Source organism: Pelmatolapia mariae, linkage group LG23, assembly GCF_036321145.2.
Source record: "Pelmatolapia mariae isolate MD_Pm_ZW linkage group LG23, Pm_UMD_F_2, whole genome shotgun sequence".
In the NCBI taxonomy this organism is placed as follows: Eukaryota; Metazoa; Chordata; class Actinopteri; order Cichliformes; family Cichlidae; genus Pelmatolapia; species Pelmatolapia mariae.
In genome coordinates, this window is record NC_086246.1 from 17025843 (window position 1) to 17046331 (window position 20489).

General features: G+C 44.0%; 1 protein-coding gene across 1 annotated transcript in view; it reads left to right on the top strand.

The window, feature by feature from the left end:
- The first annotated feature begins 9515 nt into the window (after window positions 1-9515).
- The window catches only part of nrp2a (neuropilin 2a), a 61579-nt gene continuing 50605 nt past the window's right edge, over window positions 9516-20489 (top strand). The window contains exons 1-2 of the mRNA XM_063465984.1: window positions 9516-10422; window positions 19596-19773. Coding sequence (XP_063322054.1) covers window positions 10347-10422; window positions 19596-19773 — 254 coding nt within the window. The 5' untranslated portion in view covers window positions 9516-10346. The remainder of the gene's footprint in view (window positions 10423-19595; window positions 19774-20489) is intronic.

Here is a 20489-nt window from a genome sequence, read left to right on the forward strand (position 1 = left end):
ACTGGTATTGATCCAACCACATTCTTTTTCTTGTTTTGTTAATAATTCCAGTATTGATGACATGCAGGTGGGAAAGCCACGTGTTGCATGCTGGGTAATAAGTGACAGCCGGTTCTGTTGTCAAAGCTGACAGTGACTAGCTCTGATTCTGGAGTATGATGTGTATTCTCTGAAGCAACCTTATGTTTCGGCTTTTCTCTTTCTAGCTGAACTTTAAGGGGACTTGTGCCTCAACATTGATCTGTTCAGTTCTATAAATCTAACCTATATATAAAAATATAGTTCTTATTATACAAAACAAAAGTCTTGCACAGTTTATATGCAAATATTATGTATGACCACCTTTATTCTTCAGCACAGTCTGAACTCTCTTAGGCGGCTTTCTTGTTATTTCTTTAAGTAGTCTTCAGGAATAGTTCTCCAGGCTTCTTGAAGGACATTCAAAGCTCTTCTTTGGATGTTTCTGCCTTTTGTTCTATTCTCGGTCAACATGATCCCACACTGCTTCAATAATGTTAAGGTCCAGGCTCTGGGGAGGCCAATCCATGATTGATAATGTTCCACTTTGTGCTTTCACTGCATTGGCAGTGTGTTTTCAGTATTGTTATGCTGAGAGTTGAAGTCGGTGCATGGTGGATCAAAATCATGCTGTAGTTTTCTGCATTCATAATTGGATCACTTTTGACAAGATCACCAACACGCCTGGCTGAAATGGAGCCCCAAACCATGACACGGCCTCCACCTTGTTTTACAGGTGGCTTACTAAACACAAAGACATGGAAATGGTCAGGTACAAGGACTGGACTGAAAATGAGTGAAAAAGCAGGAAAGGTCCAAAGAAAAACTTTCAGAACGCTTTAAAATTTTACAAAAAAATCTGTCTGCTTGGCAACAAACTATAAAGAAATGAGGGATGGCTCGGGACTGTGCACAGTACTATAACTCGGGCCATAAACTGCATGCTTCCATCTTTTCATAATGGACAGCCAACCAAAAGCAATTTTACAAAAGGAAAGACATTTGTAGCAAATTTTACTACACAGCAGTGAAGATCCGAAAGTTTGCAATATGACCAGATGAGCAAAGACATTTTAAGGGTTGGATGTGCACATACGGAGGCACATTATAGACATTTAGTGAAACAGTACAGCTATAAAAAGATTGTCTGAGGGTTGATTGTTTACATGAGTATAAATTGAGAAGGATACCAACTGTGTGTTGTCTGTGAAAGCGTCAACCAGTGTTGGTCGATGCTTCCTATTTACATTAAAGCCACTTTAAAGGGACAAAAGAGTAAAAATGCCAGTTTTCACATGGCATGTCTTCTCTCTTTAGCCACTATTTCCCACAGCATCTAATCTCAAGGAGACAAAGCTAGAGTCCATATTGCATTCGCTGGTGAATATCAAGGTCAGTTGGTTTCCAAAGGATGCACAATAAAGCAAATGTCATTTAAAGGTTCATGTGAGTGTGTGTCTGTGTGTGGGGCGAGGCAGGACATTCACTTACATGACTAACACAGATGTTACCTTTGTGGTCAGAAGGCTGTAAGTCAATTAGGTTTTGCTAATGGGGGCCAAGTGCTTAGCTGTCTCCAACACACACACTCTCACAAACGCACGCATGCACAATATTGATAAGATTACCATGGTAATGTGAATACATCAGGGTTAAACCACATTAAGGGAGACGCCTTTCTCGATGATCTTTGCCTTTTTTGTTTAGCTTCCAGCCATCTCAGCCTGAGTGCCCTCCTCTGCCTCTTCCTATGTTTGTTAATAGAACCTTTCTTCTTTCATGTCCCCCTCTTTCCTTCTGTCTTCATGCTGTTTCTCCCACAGCAGATGCACGGTAAATCCTCCTCCTTTGTGGCTCTTTACATCGCTAACTTCCTCTTCCCATCTGTCTCCCCAACTATTTTCCTCTCACTCTTTGTCTTTCTCCATTCAGCTGAGATGCTCACATGATGGGGTTTTTTTCTGCAGAAATAAATACAAAATCCTATATCTTTCCGATTTTCTTTTGTATTTACGCTCTTTATAACCTTTGTTTTTATCGACAAAGTAAAGGAGAAAGTCATGAATAAAATGAGGTTGATTGATGAATAAACAGCTTGTTATGGGCATAAAAAGATGGCATTATTTCAACAACTGATTAAAAAATAAGGGTCATTCTCATGAAGAGAATCCATCCATTCATTCATTCATTCTTTTATTTTGCCATTTATCCAGGTTCGGGTGATGCGGGCAGTACACTAAGCAGACAAACCCAGCTTTCTCTCTCTCCGGCCACCTCTTCCAGTCCTCCGAGGGGACATTCCCAAGCCAGCTGAGAGATATAACCCCTTCAGTGTTCCTGGGTCTGCCCTGGAGCTTCCTCCCGGTAGGACATGCCCAAAACACCTCTCCCAGGAAGCGTCCAGGAAGCACCCTAGTCAGCCAAACCACTTTTAATGGTTCCTTTCGATGTGGAGGAGAGGCAGCTCTACTCTGAGAGTAAAAGCAATACAAATCATACTAATGCTGTATATGTAGCCAAACATGATATTTCCTTTATGCCATAGTGCTTCATTGTTATCTAAAATGTGGTAAATAACTGAACCACACTCTTAAATTGTTTGATGAGTTTCTTCAAAGTGGACATCAGAGACATCAAACACTGCATTTTATTTTATCCCTACATACACTGTTCTCCTAATATACATCTTCAGTAATAATCAGTTTGGCTCTGACCATTCAGTAACGTTTGGGGATTAAAAAACAGAAGTGCCAAAAGCTGCAGTTCTTCTAATGGCCACTTGAGGCAGGCTCCAAAAGCGATTCAGATACCATAGACTCCCATATTAAAAAACCCAACCTTAGAGCACAAAATAAACCTGTTTATAGCCCGGTACAAAAAATACAAAAACAGTTTCCTCCTCTACAAAAAAATGTACAATGTATATATTTAATTAAAACTCACTGATTTTAATTTTGCTAAGGTTTAAAGTTAGGGCATCCTGACACAGGCAGTGTCAGCAGTGGAGAGCTGCATGTTATTTTGCAATCTATTTACATCTAGCAGCATGTTCCTGGACAGAGCCCAGTAAATGCCCTGCATATGACTTATTTAGCCAGTTACAAATACAGTACAGATTACAGGTTTTAATAATGTTTACATACACTGCCACCATCTAGGATTGATAAGTTGGGGTTGGTAGAGCTGCTCCGACTTTCTAAATTGGAAGTCCGACTTGAGGGGGCTTTGGTATTGGAACTCCAGACTAGAAACTTCAAACCATCAGGCATCATCTCCCTTATTCCAGTCAGTGAAATGAATCTCATAAACTGTTTGTGTTGTTGCTACCTTTTAGAGCATTTTAATGCAATTATCTCACCTTTAATGTGACCTATTTTGGGCTACAGAGCATCCAAAAAGTTTCTCTCTTAGTTTTGTCGAGTGAAATTCTAATGCTTTATTCATTTTTAAATAGAACTAATTAGCAAATATGTGCATCTGTGTGCTGCACTTTTGCTACTAAATTAGCTCCGTACCCTCTCAATTAAACACGCTCACTTCTGGCTCCAAAAAACCAAAACAACAAAACAGCACGATGACCCAAAATGCTAAAACCAGAAACCAACAGTTGCTCTAATGATTTCTATACATCCAACTTTTACATAAAGTCTGCACTTCCAGCTGAATGCTACAATAAGCATGAGGAAAATTAGAAAGTACCCCTGCAGGCTAATGCTTATTTGGTTTGTGCTCTAACCCTGCATTAAATGTGTTAACACTGAAGAAAATATGGATTAATGCCAATTTTAATCCTTTGAGGAAAACGAGGCATGCAGGGAAAGCAGCGCGTTGACTTTATCCACGGTATTAATGCACGCTATATAATCGATTGCCCGTGGATGATGTAATAACATAGTGTGTCTTCAGTCACAGTTAGAGCATGCATACATAATGACACAATCCTTCTCGTTCTGTTGTGCGTTGTGGTGGTACATAAAACTGCAGTTCCTTGCCGTGCAACACTTTTATCTCCCTCCTATGAAAAAAAAAACCTCACTCTCTCTCTCATTAGGATGCACTTGTCCTCCAGTGTTTTCTCTCCCCAGTTTGTCGAGTGCTGTTCTTTCTCTCAGAGGCCAAGTGATAAAGGCCCCACAGAGTAAACAAGGCATGGAGAATGGCCTCTTGTCTTTTTTATTATTGTGTACTAATGCAGCGCTCATTCCTGCTGTGATGAAGCAGCGTTGGAGCCCACCTTGCGAGGGGCGGGGAAGCCGTCATACGCCGTCTCATACAGACTCGAGCTGTACGCAGGAAAGACAAACACTTAAACATGCCAATTTACATGCACACGGGAGTCCCCGATTTTTAATATCAGCCATCAGAGAACACGCCCAAAAAGATTAGCCACAACATCTGCAGTAGCATTTTTAAGTAGCTGGATTCCAGTTGTAATTTAAAAAAAACAAAAAACACCCCACATGTCAGGTATTGTCTTGCAGCCTGGAAAATATGTGTAGTAACCCCCTCCCTCTTTATGTGTGTCTCTTTTTTTTTTTTTTGGTCTCCAGACTAAAAAGAGGGGTGGGGGGCTTTTTGGAGGGAACGGGGTGGCGAAGGTCACTTTGATGTGACTATAAAGACACACAGCAGGCCAGTGGAAAGAGATGAAAGGGACGGAGCAGAAGTAAAATAGATCCTGGTGGAAAAGCAAAGGAGTAGGAGATGCGTTTCTCTCCCTCTCTCTGTGTCTGTTTTTTTTTCTTTCTCTGCAACATACAAAGGATAATGATGCTGTTTCATAAACAAGAGGTGACCAGGGAATAGAGCAGGCATCTTGCAATTAAAGCGAGCAAACAACAGTTTTTTGAACCAAGCTGACAGCAGCTATGAGGCAGTAGCTTCTGAGCAGTGGAGCCATCTTGCACACGAAGGAAGCGAAGCTCATATCTGAATCAAAAAAAACCCCAAAAACCCTGCAACTTATTAAGCAGGTTGATACATTACCATTCATCAAAATAGGGCATTTGGCAACTGCTGATCAGCCACTGATTTATTTAGTGAGTGATTAATAAATTCTGCTTTATTTAAACAGACTGCGCTCGGAGATGCTTTTTGGATATGCCATAATTAAGCAAATGAGATCTGTCTAGATTGCTGTCATATGTGCAGGTTTTCTGCGTGGTGATCTTAATATCTTAATCATTTTAATGTATGCATAATCTACGCCGAGTTTGTTTATATTTACAGCGTGTTCCTAAAGATTGCCTGGAGCTTGGATTTCTCACCCTCCTGGCTTCATGCAGTTGCCTGCCCCCATTAGGCTCAGATGTGTACTGCAAATGAATCATCCTGTACAGAGACGAGGTTTGGCTGGATATCAGCCCAGACTGCAGTCAGTGTTTTATTATTATTATTTCTCCTTTCTGAATGGGTGACAGACTGAGCTCAGCAATCACAAAATGCCAGATTAAGTTTATTACAGCTTAAATCAACGCCGGACAGAAACACCACCCCACCGAAGATCGTTAAAGCTGGTGCCTCTGGGGTTGTTTCCTTAAACTGAAAATGTCGCGTTCCAGTATACATTTATTTAGCCGTTCCCTCTCTCTGTCTGTCTGTCTGGAAAAGCTGTTTGTGACTGCAGCTGAAAGTGTTTTGATGATTGAGCTGTTTCTGGTATTGAAGGTAGCACAGAAGCTCACATACAGAGAGAGAGAGAGAGAGTGAGGGAGGAGGAGTGGTAAGACAGCAGACAGACACCAGATGTTTCCGTAAAAAAATTCAACCAGTCAGCAAGCACAGCAGAGGCAATATCTGCAGTACAGTAGCTCGAAGCATGTGTGTTATTACCTTAGCCGGGGCATGCCCATACCTTGGGTGGCCCGACAGTGAGTCTAGTGCCTCCTGGTGAAACACGGGGACACCCAGCTCCGTGGAGAAATCAGGTCGGGAGTATGTTTCATGGGTTAGATTAGGATGTCTGTGAGTGTGTGTGCAAAGATGAACTTTTTAGATAAAAATCAGCGATATTTTTAATGATCCCGGGGGAAATTGGGTCACTGTAGCAGCAAAGAATATCATGAAGATAAAAATCCAGAATATGTAGATGATCAAAGAGAACCGATTCTGTTTCTCTCCCTGTTTTCTGTCACCCATGCAGTGCTATAATGGTAGATGCTCATATTAGACAAAGTTTCCAATAAATAGGCCACCACGTGTGCAAATAATCTCAGACTTCTTACTGCTCCAAACACTCTGTTTCAGACAGTTTTTTTTCCTGCTCTGCATCTGCGTGATGTCATTTGCCCCGCCCATGTGCTGGTGAAACCTTCTGTTTGCGAGTGGCAGCAAAACAGAAGAAAGCTGGCTTAAAGGGCCGAGAATGCAGATGAGTCGAGGAGCTGCACCAAGACAAGCGTGGGATAAAATGATCTTGACGAATCTAAGAATAAAAATATGCATCTGTTATTGGGTTGCATCCCCTTTGAAGATGCAGCAGCCATCGGTTTACTCCAGAATCCTGTGTGTGGCTTTGTTTACATGTGTGCCTGTGAGTGCTCTTATCATTTTAGCCTCTTTGCAGTCCCCCAAAGAAATGCCGGACATCTCTGATACTGTGAGCTGAAGCATCATCCCCATGAAGACCAAAAAGAGATCGCGAAAGTTCCTGTCGACCCTCCGCTCTTGATGTGCCTGTAACCCCGCCCACACACGCGCGCACACACACACTAAAGATGCTGATAGGGTCAAGTCGAGGCTATCTCTGGCTTATCTCCCACCGTCAGATCTAAAGCTGTCTGTCAGTGATGAAGAGAAGAAAGCTGAAGGCCTCGACCGGGATCACTCAGCCTCTCAAAGACTGCCCGACTTTCGCAAAGCTTCCTCCTTGAATCCACAGCCAGCTGACTACAGCGAAAAACACTGATGGGAGCGAGAGAGTGTAGGAGAGGTGTTGCAAGAGAGAGAGAAGAGGTAGAGAGGTGTGTGTTTGTGTGTGATGGAGATGTGTGTGTGTGAGTGTATTTGGGGGGGGGTAGAAAAAAATGAGGGAGAGTTATCAGTCATGCCGTCAGTCTCCGGGGCGGGTTGTGATAAGAGAGGCAGCGGTTGGTATCTTTCTCTCTCTCTCACTCCCACATACACACATTATGTGAGAGAGAAAGGCCCTGTTGTGTTCCCCTCTACCGCCCATGAGTGAACACAGCGCAGGTGTGCTGAGGTGAGGGCTCAGACTGTATGGCAGCCATTTGTCGACTGCATTTTGGGGCAGAGAGACGAGAGAGGGAATACAGATGGTGAGACCTGGGGGGGGGGGGTTTCTGTAGAAAAACGGGGTTCCCATATTGCAGCAGCAGGTTAAGTGTTTTGTTGCACGGCCTCTTTCACTGAGAGACGTGACCTGTGACTTTTTTAAACAGGCGGGCACAGCGTGCAGCGTGCTTCCAGCACGTATCATTTTAGTCATTTTCAGCATTTCCTGAACAGTGTCTTCTTATAAATGTCTTCTTCGCTCTTCTCCACTGCATCTCCTTTTCTATATAAACAGAAGATTTAGCCATGACTTAATGTTTCACCTACACAGGAACTCACAAGTCACCAAGACCGTAGTTTGATTGACAGGTGTGCTTGCAAGTGCTGTGCAGCATTAGCTTGTTGCCAGGAGTACCAATGCATATGCAACCAAGAATCTGAGACTTCACAGTATCTCATGTATTCCCTTGCGGGTTAAATCCAAACACGTTGCATCCACAACATTCCCACTGTACTTCTCCCCCAGTTCAGCTTCCATTAGCCATGCACTGACCCGATATTTGGGGGGGCAAGGGCAATGGTGGGAGGAGAGATGTTGACAAATGTTGGAGGGGGAGTATCAAATGACCCCTGGGGATGGGAGGGGGGGGCGGAGCAGAAAGTGACCCAGTGTTGCTTGAAGGTTTGGAAGTGCCTGTCTTCTCTCTCTTCTTTGTTATCTCTCTGAAAGGGTGATAGCGGAGGTTAAGCAAAGATCACTTCTGCTCTTTAAAGACTTCAGTCAGTGCTTTTGCTTCAGATAACGCACACAACACGCATATAATCAAGTCCCCGATACACTGAAAGCGTTCGGCAGTAGAGGTGGGCGGATCAATCCATTTATCGATAGTATCAATACTATCACTGGTATTGGTATCAGATCGATATTAGCACGGCTGGATTGATACTTCTTTTTCTATCCTCTAAGTTCTGTATATAGCCCACTGAATTGTGTTATGTAATTTTTTTTAATTTTGGGGAAATGAAAAAATACGTGTCAGGCATGCACTATGAAAAATGAAGGTATCTGTATCTGTAATACTGGCTTTTTATTTTCTTGCCATCGATACCAAAATTTGCAGTAACAAAAGTTCAACTGGAAGCTCAGATTAGCCAATCACAGTGACATCTGACAGCCGTCGTATCCTCAGGGCCAGAGGTGGGTTTTAAAATGACTGACAGGCAGTAAGAAAGCCGCAAGTCGATGGCGTCTTCTAAACCTGGGGGCGTGTAGCGGCGGGGGATTGACAGTTGACTGAGGTGACAGACAGACAGTGACACACAGACTTGTCATACAACCTTCTGTCAAGGGCATTGGGGGGGGGGGGGGGGGGGGGGTCTTCTCTTTACATTGTAGTAAATGTCAAGAGAACACACAACTATTCTCCACACAACTTTCAGGTTGTGTGGAGAATAAAGAAAGAAGACGATGCATAACGTTATAAAAGTGCACACACTCAGAGGTAAAAGCTCCTACAGAGAAGCAGTACAGTATCTTACATTGCCTCGGAGAGTTTGCTGTGACCTTTAGGAATGCACATTTCCAAAGAAAGATGCCAGCAAGGCTACATACTGTACCTCATTACACAGCCAGGCCTCAGCCAGTCCATTACATTACACGGTAATACAAGCCATAGGCAGGGCACATGGGCTGGACGCTGGAGAGGCCTTTCTCAGCAGATTATTTTGGGCTCGGTACTGTGTCATTACACGGCCTCCCGCTCTGTATTTAGCCCTGTTGATTGCAGGGCTGAACTTGGGCAGGGCTGAGGTGGGTTCTCCCTCCACTGAGTCGAGGGCTTTGACATATAGGATCGGTCGTTCTTGTGCGTGTGTGTATTTTGTGGCAAAAGTCGGCTGTGCAGCCACCCGCCTCACTAATCAGACACTCCCTTCTTTCTCACTCTCTCTGTGATATATTTTTGATCTTCAGCTGCGTTTTTTTTAAACAGCCCCAGGAGAAGCTGTGCTCCCCTGGTTTACCATGAGAATGTTTTTTTTTTTTTTATCTTGGTCTCATCTGTGGAAGAGTTAATATCTGTGGTATCTTTTGAAATAGGATGCATCTGTTTATGTGTGTGTGAGTGAGAGAGAGGGAGAGCGTGCCCCCCCCCTCCTCCTATAACCGGCGACCGACGGGAGGGGGCGGAGCCGAGGCGCCGTGACTGTAACGCGATAGCTGCTCAGCTCAAAAGCGCGATCACTCACACACACACTGTGCACACACCTCACAGGCTGGACCCACGCTGCTGTCGGGGCAGAGCGCAGGCTTCACGGAGCCGTTACCAGAGAGAGGAGCGAACACAGCAGAGAGGAGAGGTGCTGCAGGGGGAGGCACGGCATGTTCGTTGTTTCTGAGGACCGAGAGCGCGCTGCTTTTCATTTATTTCATTACTTTTGTGCCTCGCTGGGAAGCAGCTTCGGACTGGGGTTTACGTGGCTTTGAGAGCTGTTACCGTTGGACTTTTTTTTTCTTCGGGTTTCTTATAAAGCTCCTACCGGAGAACCAGCCAAACCCTCGTGTGCGTAAAATCCACGAGCGGGAGGACGCAGAGTTATAGGGAGATACCGGGACAGGGAGAGTCCCCCTCATCGGTCAGAAGTTGGCGCACCCCGGAGCCTGCTGTCCTGTCCGGACTCTGCGAGGCGCAGATATCGCCTGAAGCCTCCCAGCTGCGGAGCGCACGCAGCACTGATCAAGGAGTTTGTTGATTCACTGTGGGTAGCTTCTTCTTCTTCTTTTTTTGATGCGGTTTGGTGGCATCGCTCCGCTAAATGGACAGAGTTAAAAGGACAGAGCTTACAAAATATTCAGATTTTTCTCAATGACAAGTAGTTGGCGCACACTTTTCTCCACCAATGGTTTAATAAACACCGTGGGCTTTTTACTACAGCGGTTTAGTTTTCACTGCTGGTCCCGAACGGCTGTGGATTTTTCTTTTTTTTTTCTTTTGGAGGAACGGCAGCATTTCAATCCTGCGAGGTGGAAACATTAGATACTTGAAACTATCTACAAGTTTTTTTGTTTTGTTTTTTCGTTTTGTGTGTGATTCAACATGGATTTTGTGTTCTCGTTGGTTGGATTTTTAATGGCAGTGTGCCATGTGTCGTTAAGAGTCAGAGGACAAAACGGTGAGTTTTTTGGTTACTTCTTGATTTTGACGCACTCGTGATCTGAGTCAGCCAAAACAGCCTAATTGACACTAAACGTTGCTCTAAATCACGGGACCGTGTTTTTACTATAAGCACCACATTTAAGTATCATCCTCTCTTGGTCATTGTAATTGCTTTTATCCTTTAAATTCATTTCCAGGTCTCCGAGTCATATGTTTCAAATTATTTCAACACACAAACGCTCCCATGATAAAGCTGTTGATGTTTTATTCCTGCTAAATATGGCAAATACAGCAGCCTGCGGAGGAAAGGCTCTGTATTTGTTTTGTTTTTAAATGTTTAGATCTTATGCACTTGTTTCATCAAAATCATACTAAACATTAAAATCTGAAAGACATGGATGCGTTCATTAAATATTTAGAAAAACGGAAAGTGGAAATTGTTACGCTTAGAATAGTTTGCCGTGAAGCGTGAATGTTAAATTTAAACACGATGTTTATCCAACCCGTTCTCATCAGTTGTTTTCCTTTGATTAATCATCTCTGGATATAAACTAACCCCACGCCTGATTAAAATGCTTTTGCGCACATCGTGATGAAAACGGCTAAAGCTGGGTGAAGAGCCTGCGTCTCACAGAGCCCGTGCGTAAAAGCGTACAAGCTTCAGTTGTGTTGACTAATAGGATCACTATCTTCATCAGCCACCACGAGTCTCTCCTTCAGTATCTCCTCGTGCTCCTCCGGGTTGTCTGGGCAGGGTGAAGCCAAGACTGAGAGCTCCAGGCGGCGTGGAGGCACACCGCCACCTCTGTGCGCTCTTAGCCGTCTAAAAGAAAAGAAGAAAAAAACAGCAACTAGGAAGATAAGGAGCAGCATAATAGGAGCCAGTTGGTATGGATTTAGAGCCTTGCTTTAAGGTACTTAAGTAGTTTACTGTTCAAACAGAAACGGCACTGTGGTATAGCTTAAACACATGAGTCCTTTGGTTTTCTTCAAAAAAAAAAAAAAAGGGGGGGGGGAATAATTTTCAGGTTTCACCATGTGGCATAAAAATCAGGGTGATCGCGATGCGTTCGATCGCCGGCAAATAAATGAGTGGATTACAAATTCACGCGTGCCGTTTCTTTACGCGGACAGAAATTGTGACAGATTTGAAGCTGCTGCCGGTGGTTGTTGTTGGTGGTGAGCAAGGCTTGTCTTACCATAGAGAGAAGTGACGCCACTGGTGGGATGACACATGGCCTCACGCTCGGCTCACTCGTTCCTGTCTCGGATTGTTGACGCATTTACGGTGGCACACTTTTTCATATTAATGTGCGCTTTTCTTCGCCGCTGTGGTGATCAGGTGGCATTTCGCTAAAAAAAAAAAAAAAGACAAAACCCAAAACTGCTTTATGTCTTTCTTTCGCGTGTCTGTGATTCTCAGTCCTGGCTTTTTACTTCTTAATCATCATGCGCTGTAGTAAGATGTACATTTTATGCGATCTGCATAAGTAGTCTACTGGGAGTAGGCGGGCTGGGGAGCTGTTCATGAGCTCATCATGACTGCTCAGCCTTTACAACACCACCCGCTGGCGTGCCTCAAAACAAAGCCGAGCTCTCTCTTCACTTCATGTGGACCCATCATCTTTTTTTAAAGCTACTTGTTTTAAAGAGGACAGCTATCTCAGCCATCTCTCTGAATGTGTGTGAGTGTGTTTTTCACTGGCTGCGCATGTACCCATTGATCAGAGACAGATGTGGGCCTCTTGGCAGTCATCAGGCAGGCAAGAAGCTGGATCCCCCCCTCTATTCTCTCTCTCTCTCCCCTGCCAAGACACTGCACCACATGTCCCTGCCTCTGTACTCCCCTCAAGAGCCACATTACACACAGATGCCAGAGGAAAGAGAGACTGACAGATAACAGAACAGAGACAGAACAGGGAGAAAGCGAGAGCAGCATAAACAGAGAGACAGGGGGAGTGGGAGAAAGACGGTGACTCCAGAGTTTAAGAAAGCACAGAAGAGTGACCGAGCCATAGCACGAAGGAAACAAAGGGGAGGAACGCTCGGAAACCAGATCAGCTGAGTGGATTCCGCATCAAGCGGCACGGTGGAGGAAAAGGGCAACATCAAAGTGTGCAGGGGTCAAAGTTAGATCGCATCCAGGGTTCATGAAGGGACAGCGTCACGTAAAGTGGGATAAAGCCCCAGCCACAGGGGTGAAAATACTATAGCAGAGATCCTCTTGTGAATGTTAAGCACACAGAGTCACGTTAAAGTGTTTCATTTTCTAAAGAGTTGCTGTTTTGTGATGACAGAGTCCATCTGTGCTTCGGCAACTTGATACATTTGCAGCAGCAAAAGGTTTCCCCTAAAATGTAATGTTATGGAACGAGCAGATGCACGCCTGAGGCATCCCAGCCAGGAAACTCTTTTAAGTGTAAAAATCCTACGAGGTGCCAGGGTAAATGATCCACTAAAGATGTTCAGCGCTTGGACAGGTCATGCTGTGGACTTCTGTTTTTTGTTTTTTGTTTTTTGCTGGTGGCACCTTCACCCTCATTAGAAAGCACCATTTTTTGTGTGTGTGTCTTCCTCAGGCAGTTTTCTGCTGCAATATTTCTGCACGAAGAAGAGTCACTTCCATTCCACTTGTCCTGTAATCACAATAGTTTGACTCGCTGACATGTGCATTAATTACTCCTTACCACAAGCATTAATATTCAAGCCATTAAGCAGCTCATTTGCATGTTTATTGAGCGGGCGGCTGTGCATCCTCTCCATTCATGGTATTGACTTCTTTAGAAGTTGGATTTCTATTATTTAATAATATCAGCTCCAGGGTGAAAAGAACTTAGTAAATTTTATCACCTTACATCATGTTTTTTTCTTTTCTCCCCCTTCACCCCTTTGCCTCTTGTCTTCTCCCCTCGTCTAGGATCCTTTGCATTTCTCTGTATTTTAATCTGACCTGCCTCAGAGGTATCATCTGCGAAAAAAAACAAGGTCACCTCTCTTAGCACAAACCGAGCGGCCCGTTCAATACCAGTCAGGTATGAGAGTCACAGGCTCGCACAAAGCCCTCGAACAGCTCACCACACTCAGGGTGAAATTAAATACAAGACCCCCATAAATAAAACAGAGCTGGGTCTTTTCAGTCTGTCGCATTAGCTGCACATGGGGGGGATCTTAACGGGCGCTCGGGGACTGGGCTTTTAGGTAGGGAGCCATAGGGGGTCAGCTTTGTCAAGAGGCAGGGTGTTTTAGAATCTACTGCAATTCAAACCGCGGGTTCTTAAAAAAGGAAGCAGTTCAGGAGTGTAAATTTAAAGAGAAGAAACTGCTTTTTTTGTAAGAAGTGCAATTCACCCAAAAAGAGGTTACTTCTTTTTTTCTTCTTCTGTTTTTTTAAGCAGTCAGTTCTACTGCAAGGTAACACTCTGCAAGGTGGGGGGTAGAGGGTGCTAACAAATCACCAAGACTCCTGCAGCAAAGCTCAATTCTTCACAGCTTTCCCTTGCTGATGTAGGCTCGGCTCGCTCCACCTTAGACGGGGAAAATCTTTTGTGAAAAGTGCTTCGGTGGTGCAGGTTTGACACTGGCGCGCAGAGCCGAGGGGGTGCACCGGTGGGGGGAGAAGGAGACATGATACAGTAGCCAGGTAGCGTTTAGGATTAGGCCCACACCATTACCCCCCCTCCACCCACCTCCTGCTGAAGGCACCAGTGACCATCTGTTTACTCCATTGATCCATTGATCCATTGATCAGGATGGCCAGCGCTGTGCATTTAGCTGATTAACGTGGGGCACTTATCCTGTTAGGGAGGGAGGAGTAGAGAAGGAGAAAGAAAAGGGAGGCAAAGAGGATTTGGGGATATTATCTGCTTTTGATGTGGCTTTTGTTAGTTCTTAAAAGAAATAATCCCCCTTTAAACACAGTTAACAGTGTTTAACAAAAAAGCCATTGTCAGCGACTGTTGCGTTTCTTGGAGCTGACTGTTATTTGCTTTTGGTCAAGTTTCACAAGCTCAAATCCACCTAAGCATCAGTGCATGCTAGTGACCACTGAAATCAGGCTCAGCTTTCAGCGGAACGCCGTCATTTAGCTACAGCGTATTTGATTTTAGATGTAAATTTGACACTGCGTTGTGTCAGTGAGGGGAGAGATTTCTATGCTTGTTTTATGTTCACAAGCACAGACACAGGCCCCTGACAGGAACAAGAAAATGTTATGGGCATCCAATCAGAATGCAGGGAATGAATAAAGGCGTTAAACTGTAATCCTCAGGTTTATTTCTACAGACCCCTCAATCTGAAAGGAAATGACAAGAATAGAGCATAAAAAAAGTGAAATGAGTCTCAAATGTCTTTCTGAAATAAAGTTATTGGTTAATTAAACTAATATGAACGTGGAATAAGAAATAAAGAACCAGCTGGATGATAGAAGTGCAACAGTTTTTGTCTCATTATTTTTATATTTCTGGTCTATTAACAATCTTCCTGTTTCCTTGCATGCATACACCTGTACACTTTACCTGCATCACATCCATGACCAATTTGGACTCACCAATTAGCCTAACATGTGTCTTTTGACTGAGGGGGGAAGTCAGAGTACCTGGCGAGAGAAAGCATGAGTCTCTCTCTTAACGCTTTTATTTTGAATACACATTTGTTTATTAGCATTTAGTTTTATTTCCACACCATATTATATATATATATTCATTTACTGACTTGTGAAACTATAATATGGCAACAAGAAACATTTGAAACCAGCATATTGACTAAACTCAACCACCTATGACTGGGTGGGCCACGCTCCCTGCTGCTGAGGCGCACACTGGTTTGACCTAAAAGGTCTTAAAGCAGGTCCCCACCTCTTCATCTCCCTCCCTCCTTTGGCCCAGCCTAGTGTCGAATGGGTGAGATTAAAAGCAGTCAGAGAGACAACCCCATGCTCTTCTCTGAATGTCTGAATGCATGAGTGCTGCCCACTCACTCCCCTCGTATTCCCTCACTCTGGGTGATAGCACTTTTTAATTAAGGTGGGGAAGCGGGGGGGAGCAGGCGCAAGGGACGGGACGAGAGACACTAGGAATGATGGAGGGATTTATCAGCGCCTCTCCTCGCACTTGCGGCTTATCCCAGAGCGTGATGCCGTGCCTCCCCGATAAGGCAGCTAATAGAAATAAGAGCGGCGGGACGTGCAGCCGAACTCACACACGCTGCAGAAACCTGAGCTAAGACATGCAGACATATGCACATTTTCTCAGATAATGAAGATAAAGGCACTCGCATTGGGTGCGAAGACATCTCAGGAGCGACTAAAAAAGAAATGCGCGAACACACTCACACTCACACAAAAGTCATTAATTCATTTCATTGATACAGTCTGCGCTGTGCTTTATGTCTTTTGGATTTCAGTTCCATCCACTCAAAACGCAGCTCTGCAAACATACTCTTAAGACTCACACATACATAAAAGTGGCATTGTTCATTGTAATAGGGCCTTGGTCCATGCATGGTAGGGACATATGCAGCACTTTGTGTGTGAGTGTTTGTGTGCAGACAGATGGGCTGCTCTAGTAGAAGAGACAGTGTAATTCATGGAGCTCGCTGGCAGCTCCTGAGTGCTTCCCCTCTGTTACTCATCCAGCACCACAAGTTCTGTTCACACCCAGACATTCTGCTTTAAAGTGAAACACACACACACACATTTGTAAGATATGAGCATCCTCATAATGGCGAGCTATTCAAAAAATTAGAAGAGAATACACACACATCTGTCACTTTCCTTCTTCTATTTTATTTTTTTCTCATCAGCCGCAAACAAACACCCACCAAACTGCACACACGCATGTTTGCCTGTGTGTGTGTGTGTGTGAGGTGACTGACACAGGTTTCCCCCTGGGGGTCAGCATCTGCAGGACAGCATCGGATAGCAGGCATGTCTTAATGAGGCTCGTCAGGCTCTTTTGCGCTGCACACACGCACGTGCTCCTTTCTCCATCTTTTCTCTCTCCTCCTCGGCTGCCTGTATTTTTTTTCCCTTCCTCATCACCTTTTGTCGCCTCCTCCCTCTCCCCGCGCCTGTCACTCCTCTCCCTCGCTCTTCCCACCTATGTGCTCACCACCGCCCATCATGAATCAACCCAGCCTGCCGCCTTCACCCCCCCTCCGATCAATCTTTTCCCTTCTTTCTCAATCCGTGTTTTATCCATCGCCTCGCCATCAATCCTCCACCCTTCCTCACATCCCTCTGCTCTTCTTCATCCTCTTTCTTCACCCTCATCCTCTCTGTCACATCTCCCATTTTCCTTTCCTACTGTAATCCTTTCACTCCCCCCTTCTCTTCCCACTCGTTCTGTCATTTCTCCTGCATCCCTCCTCTTCATCCTCCTTTGGAGGCCACTGAATGGGCAGCTCAGGGAAAAAAAGTGTTGAGGCTGCAGGATTCTCCCCAAACGACTTAATCTGCGGAGGCTCTGCGCGCTGATAGCCTCCTGCACACCGTCCCCTCCATAGGCTTCCCAACAATGACTGTCTGTCTGCACAGCCGCGGCAGATAAAGAGATGTCTGTGCATGTGTGTGTCTATGTGTGTGTGTGTGTGTGTGTCTCGGTCTTTCTGTCTGTCTTTGTCATTTTTTCCTATCCCTGCTATCTTTTTGAAAAATTTCAGTTAGTGATTTTTTTCCTCCCTCCTGTGATTGACAGGCCCTCTGTGTGTTTTTGGAAGTGAGTTTGTGTGTGTGTGGGTGGTCCTTTGAACATTGTGCAGTGGCTCTCTGTGTTTCCGTGTGTTTATACGTGCACCTAAATGCGTGGGCGTGCGTTAAAGCATGTATTCATGTGTGCACTTATGGCTAAAATTGCGTGTGTGATGTGTATATTTGTGCAGTAGTTTGTATCTGTGCGTACGCATGTGGGCGGCTGGAGTCATGCGCTCCCATGAAATCACCGGCAGCTCTGTGTGTGTGCGTGTGCCTGATGTGAGCGTGGGCGTTGCTCCTCTCCAGTAACAAAGTAAGGAAGCCATCGCAGCTCTATCAAATGTCAGAGAATCTTAAGTGTGCCTTTTAAGCACAATAGGCGGTGGAAATGTCAACACTTGAAGGGTCTATTACACTTCAAGCCTTTGGTGCTGTTTTTTTCCCCTTATCTTTCCTTCTGTTTCCTTTATTGGTGCTTTCACAGAAATTTGAAAGAAACAGGCAAAAATATCAACCCATTTATGTCAATAATGGATTCATTCCAGTAGCTGAGTGGTTAAGGCCAACGTTTGGTGACACATTGTTAATGCCATATGATTCATGTTCCTGTCTCAGTTCCTTTCCTTCCTCATATGTATTCCTACGAACGTTCGCTACTGTAGTGAAACAGGATTTGTCTGTTGTTGCGTTCAAAATCGTGTTGGTTATTAAAGATCTCACTGGAGGATCAGCAAACATAAGCTAAACAAGGGATTGCCAAACAGGGATACAGTTAGCCCAGAGTGTACTTCAGGTCCAACCAAAGTCCTTCTAGAAGAATTATCTAAATTAACTTTCACCAGGACAAAAAGAACTGAATGGAAAGAATCAGTCAAATCTTAAAGAAACGCTTAACAAGTCATGACTTTGCCCTAAAATACATTTTTAAAGAGTCTATCCTAGTCTATTTTTTTTTCTTGGAAGATATACTTCTGCGGTTCTTCCATAGATTTCAATTTAGGATTCTTTGTCTCTTTTCACTATCTGAACGTCTCTCTTTGATTATGTCTTTGGTGCTTCTCTCCATAACCAGCAGGCACATGAAAAGATTAGCTCAACTAATAAGAAAATCCAAAAAGAGCAAGAATTGAACCGACCCGAGCAGTAACTTCTTAAAGTAATGGCTAACCGGTAAAAGTCAACACAGAAAATAGATAAGTGAATATGAAAGATTATGGTTAGAAGTAAAAGCAAACAAGAAGTTAAATAAAAGTAAAATGTATGTACAAAGTGTTACAATAGGAAGTTAAAACAATGGATAAAAACGTTAGCTAAAAGTATGGTGAAAAGCTAAAGTTGTTAGCTAGCACTATGCTATCCAAACAGAATTTTAAAAGATTTAACAGGTAAAATTGATCAGTAATCATAAAATAAAACATTAGAACCATTGTGGATGAAAGCAGTTTGGATTAATCTTAGAGCTGTGGTGGTACATCAAATGAAAAAGGTTGGGACCATCTGAGCTAAGCTAGCTCCTGCTGTTGTCATGGCGCCCCTGTTTTTTTTTTTTTTTTTTTCTCTCTAAAATTGATAATATCTCAAATCTGTTGCAGAGCAAGATTAATAAAGAACCAATATGCACAAGGCTGCCGGGCTTTGTGCGTGCATGTGTGCAGAATACTCATATATGTTTCTTTTGTATGTGCATGTGAGTTTATGTGTTTAGCATGTTTGTGGGAGATAACGGAGAGAGCGAGAGCCACCGTGGCTCATGGGGCGAAATCAGAGAATGGGGTCTTTTGTTGGCGCGTTAGCTTCTCATTACAGAGTAGGGGTGAACCCCAGAACCCAGCTAGACAGGCCGTCTGTGTGTCACTTCCTGTCTAAGCCTGCAGAGCTACGCTATTGGCAAGCTATTGTTCCTGGGAGAGCGTGATAGGATCAGGGAATGTGTCCTAATGTTTGCAGATTGGCTTGCAGGAGCAACAATTACACTTGGAGAACGCTCCCTATGGGGGAGTAGGGAGATAAGAGCCTGGGTGTGGAAGAGGGTGAAAAAGGCTCAGTGTGTTTCTCTGTGTGTGCGCGCTTTCACCAAATGCAACAGTAATGATCTTTTATTGTTTTAATAGCTTACCCATGTGGCGCTGCTTGCATTGAGAATCCACAATGGAGAAGTTTTTCCAATTTCCTCCTAACTGACAGCCTAAATTGCTTTCTTTTGTTTTACTGTTCATTTGTTGCTCATCACATCTTCATATAGAGAAGCAAGGTAAATGAAGGGGCGCCCACTGAGATGCTGCACTAGGGGAGCGCATCATTTCTTCAAGCTTTTTTATTATTTATTTATTATTTTTCAACGCTTTAAATGAGTCTGCCCTGCAAATGACGCTGTGTAGAAATGCATCAAATTATGTTTAAAATAAAAACATGCATAAAACATTTTTAACCGCTCCTCTTCGCCTGCTTTATAGTCAGTACCTCCCAGCACCTTCTAACTCACCTTTCTGTCTCTTACACAGCGCCGGAGTGCGGAGGTTTGCTAGATGCCAGCGAGGCCGGTTATATCACCTCCCCTGGTTATCCTCTGGAGTACCCCCCACACCAGAACTGCCACTGGATCATCACGGCGCCAGAGCCCTCGCAGCGCATCGTCCTCAACTTCAACCCTCACTTTGAGATCGAGAGGCTCGACTGCAAGTAAGACAGGAAGGCCGGGGGGGGGGGGCTGGATTCAGGTCATAATGGTGCAGTCCATAAAACCCACTCTTTTCTGTCAGGGGAAAATTGGCTTCACCAGTAAGATGGTGTGCTATTATTCTGGCTGAATGATGATTCATGTTGACACGTTCATTAGTATGCTGCGAAAGCATCCGTATCTCAAATAAGTAATTTCCAGTTGAGGCGCACAGATTTTTACATACTGTTATAATTCAGTGCCGGGTGGTTTGGCCCAATTCCAGGCTGTTGAAACGTAATCCACATTTTGACCACAACAGGTCAATCGCAAAGGAAATTTTAATTGCAGATTGCAGGCTTCCTGTGAATAGCAGACCATTAGGTAGACTGTGGTTTTCTTTTTATATTTTCTGACATAATTATTTATTCAGAAAATGGAAAGCACATAAGCTCCACGTAGAAGCACATAACCATTAAACTCATTTTGTCCTGGATGCTAGTCGCCTTCTCCCAGGCAGTTATGGGGGTTAAATTCCTTGCTCAAGGGCACATCAGCTGCAATATCAACCCTCTGTGTTTTAGAGGACAGGAAACGCTGCTCATTTCCACATCCCAAGGTTTTCTGCTTCTTTCACACACTCTTGAATACAGACGAGGAAAAACAGGTCGCAATAAAACAATAAAACCCAAATGGAAAGAATGATTCAGATAGTTTAATAATAAGTTCCTGTGTTATT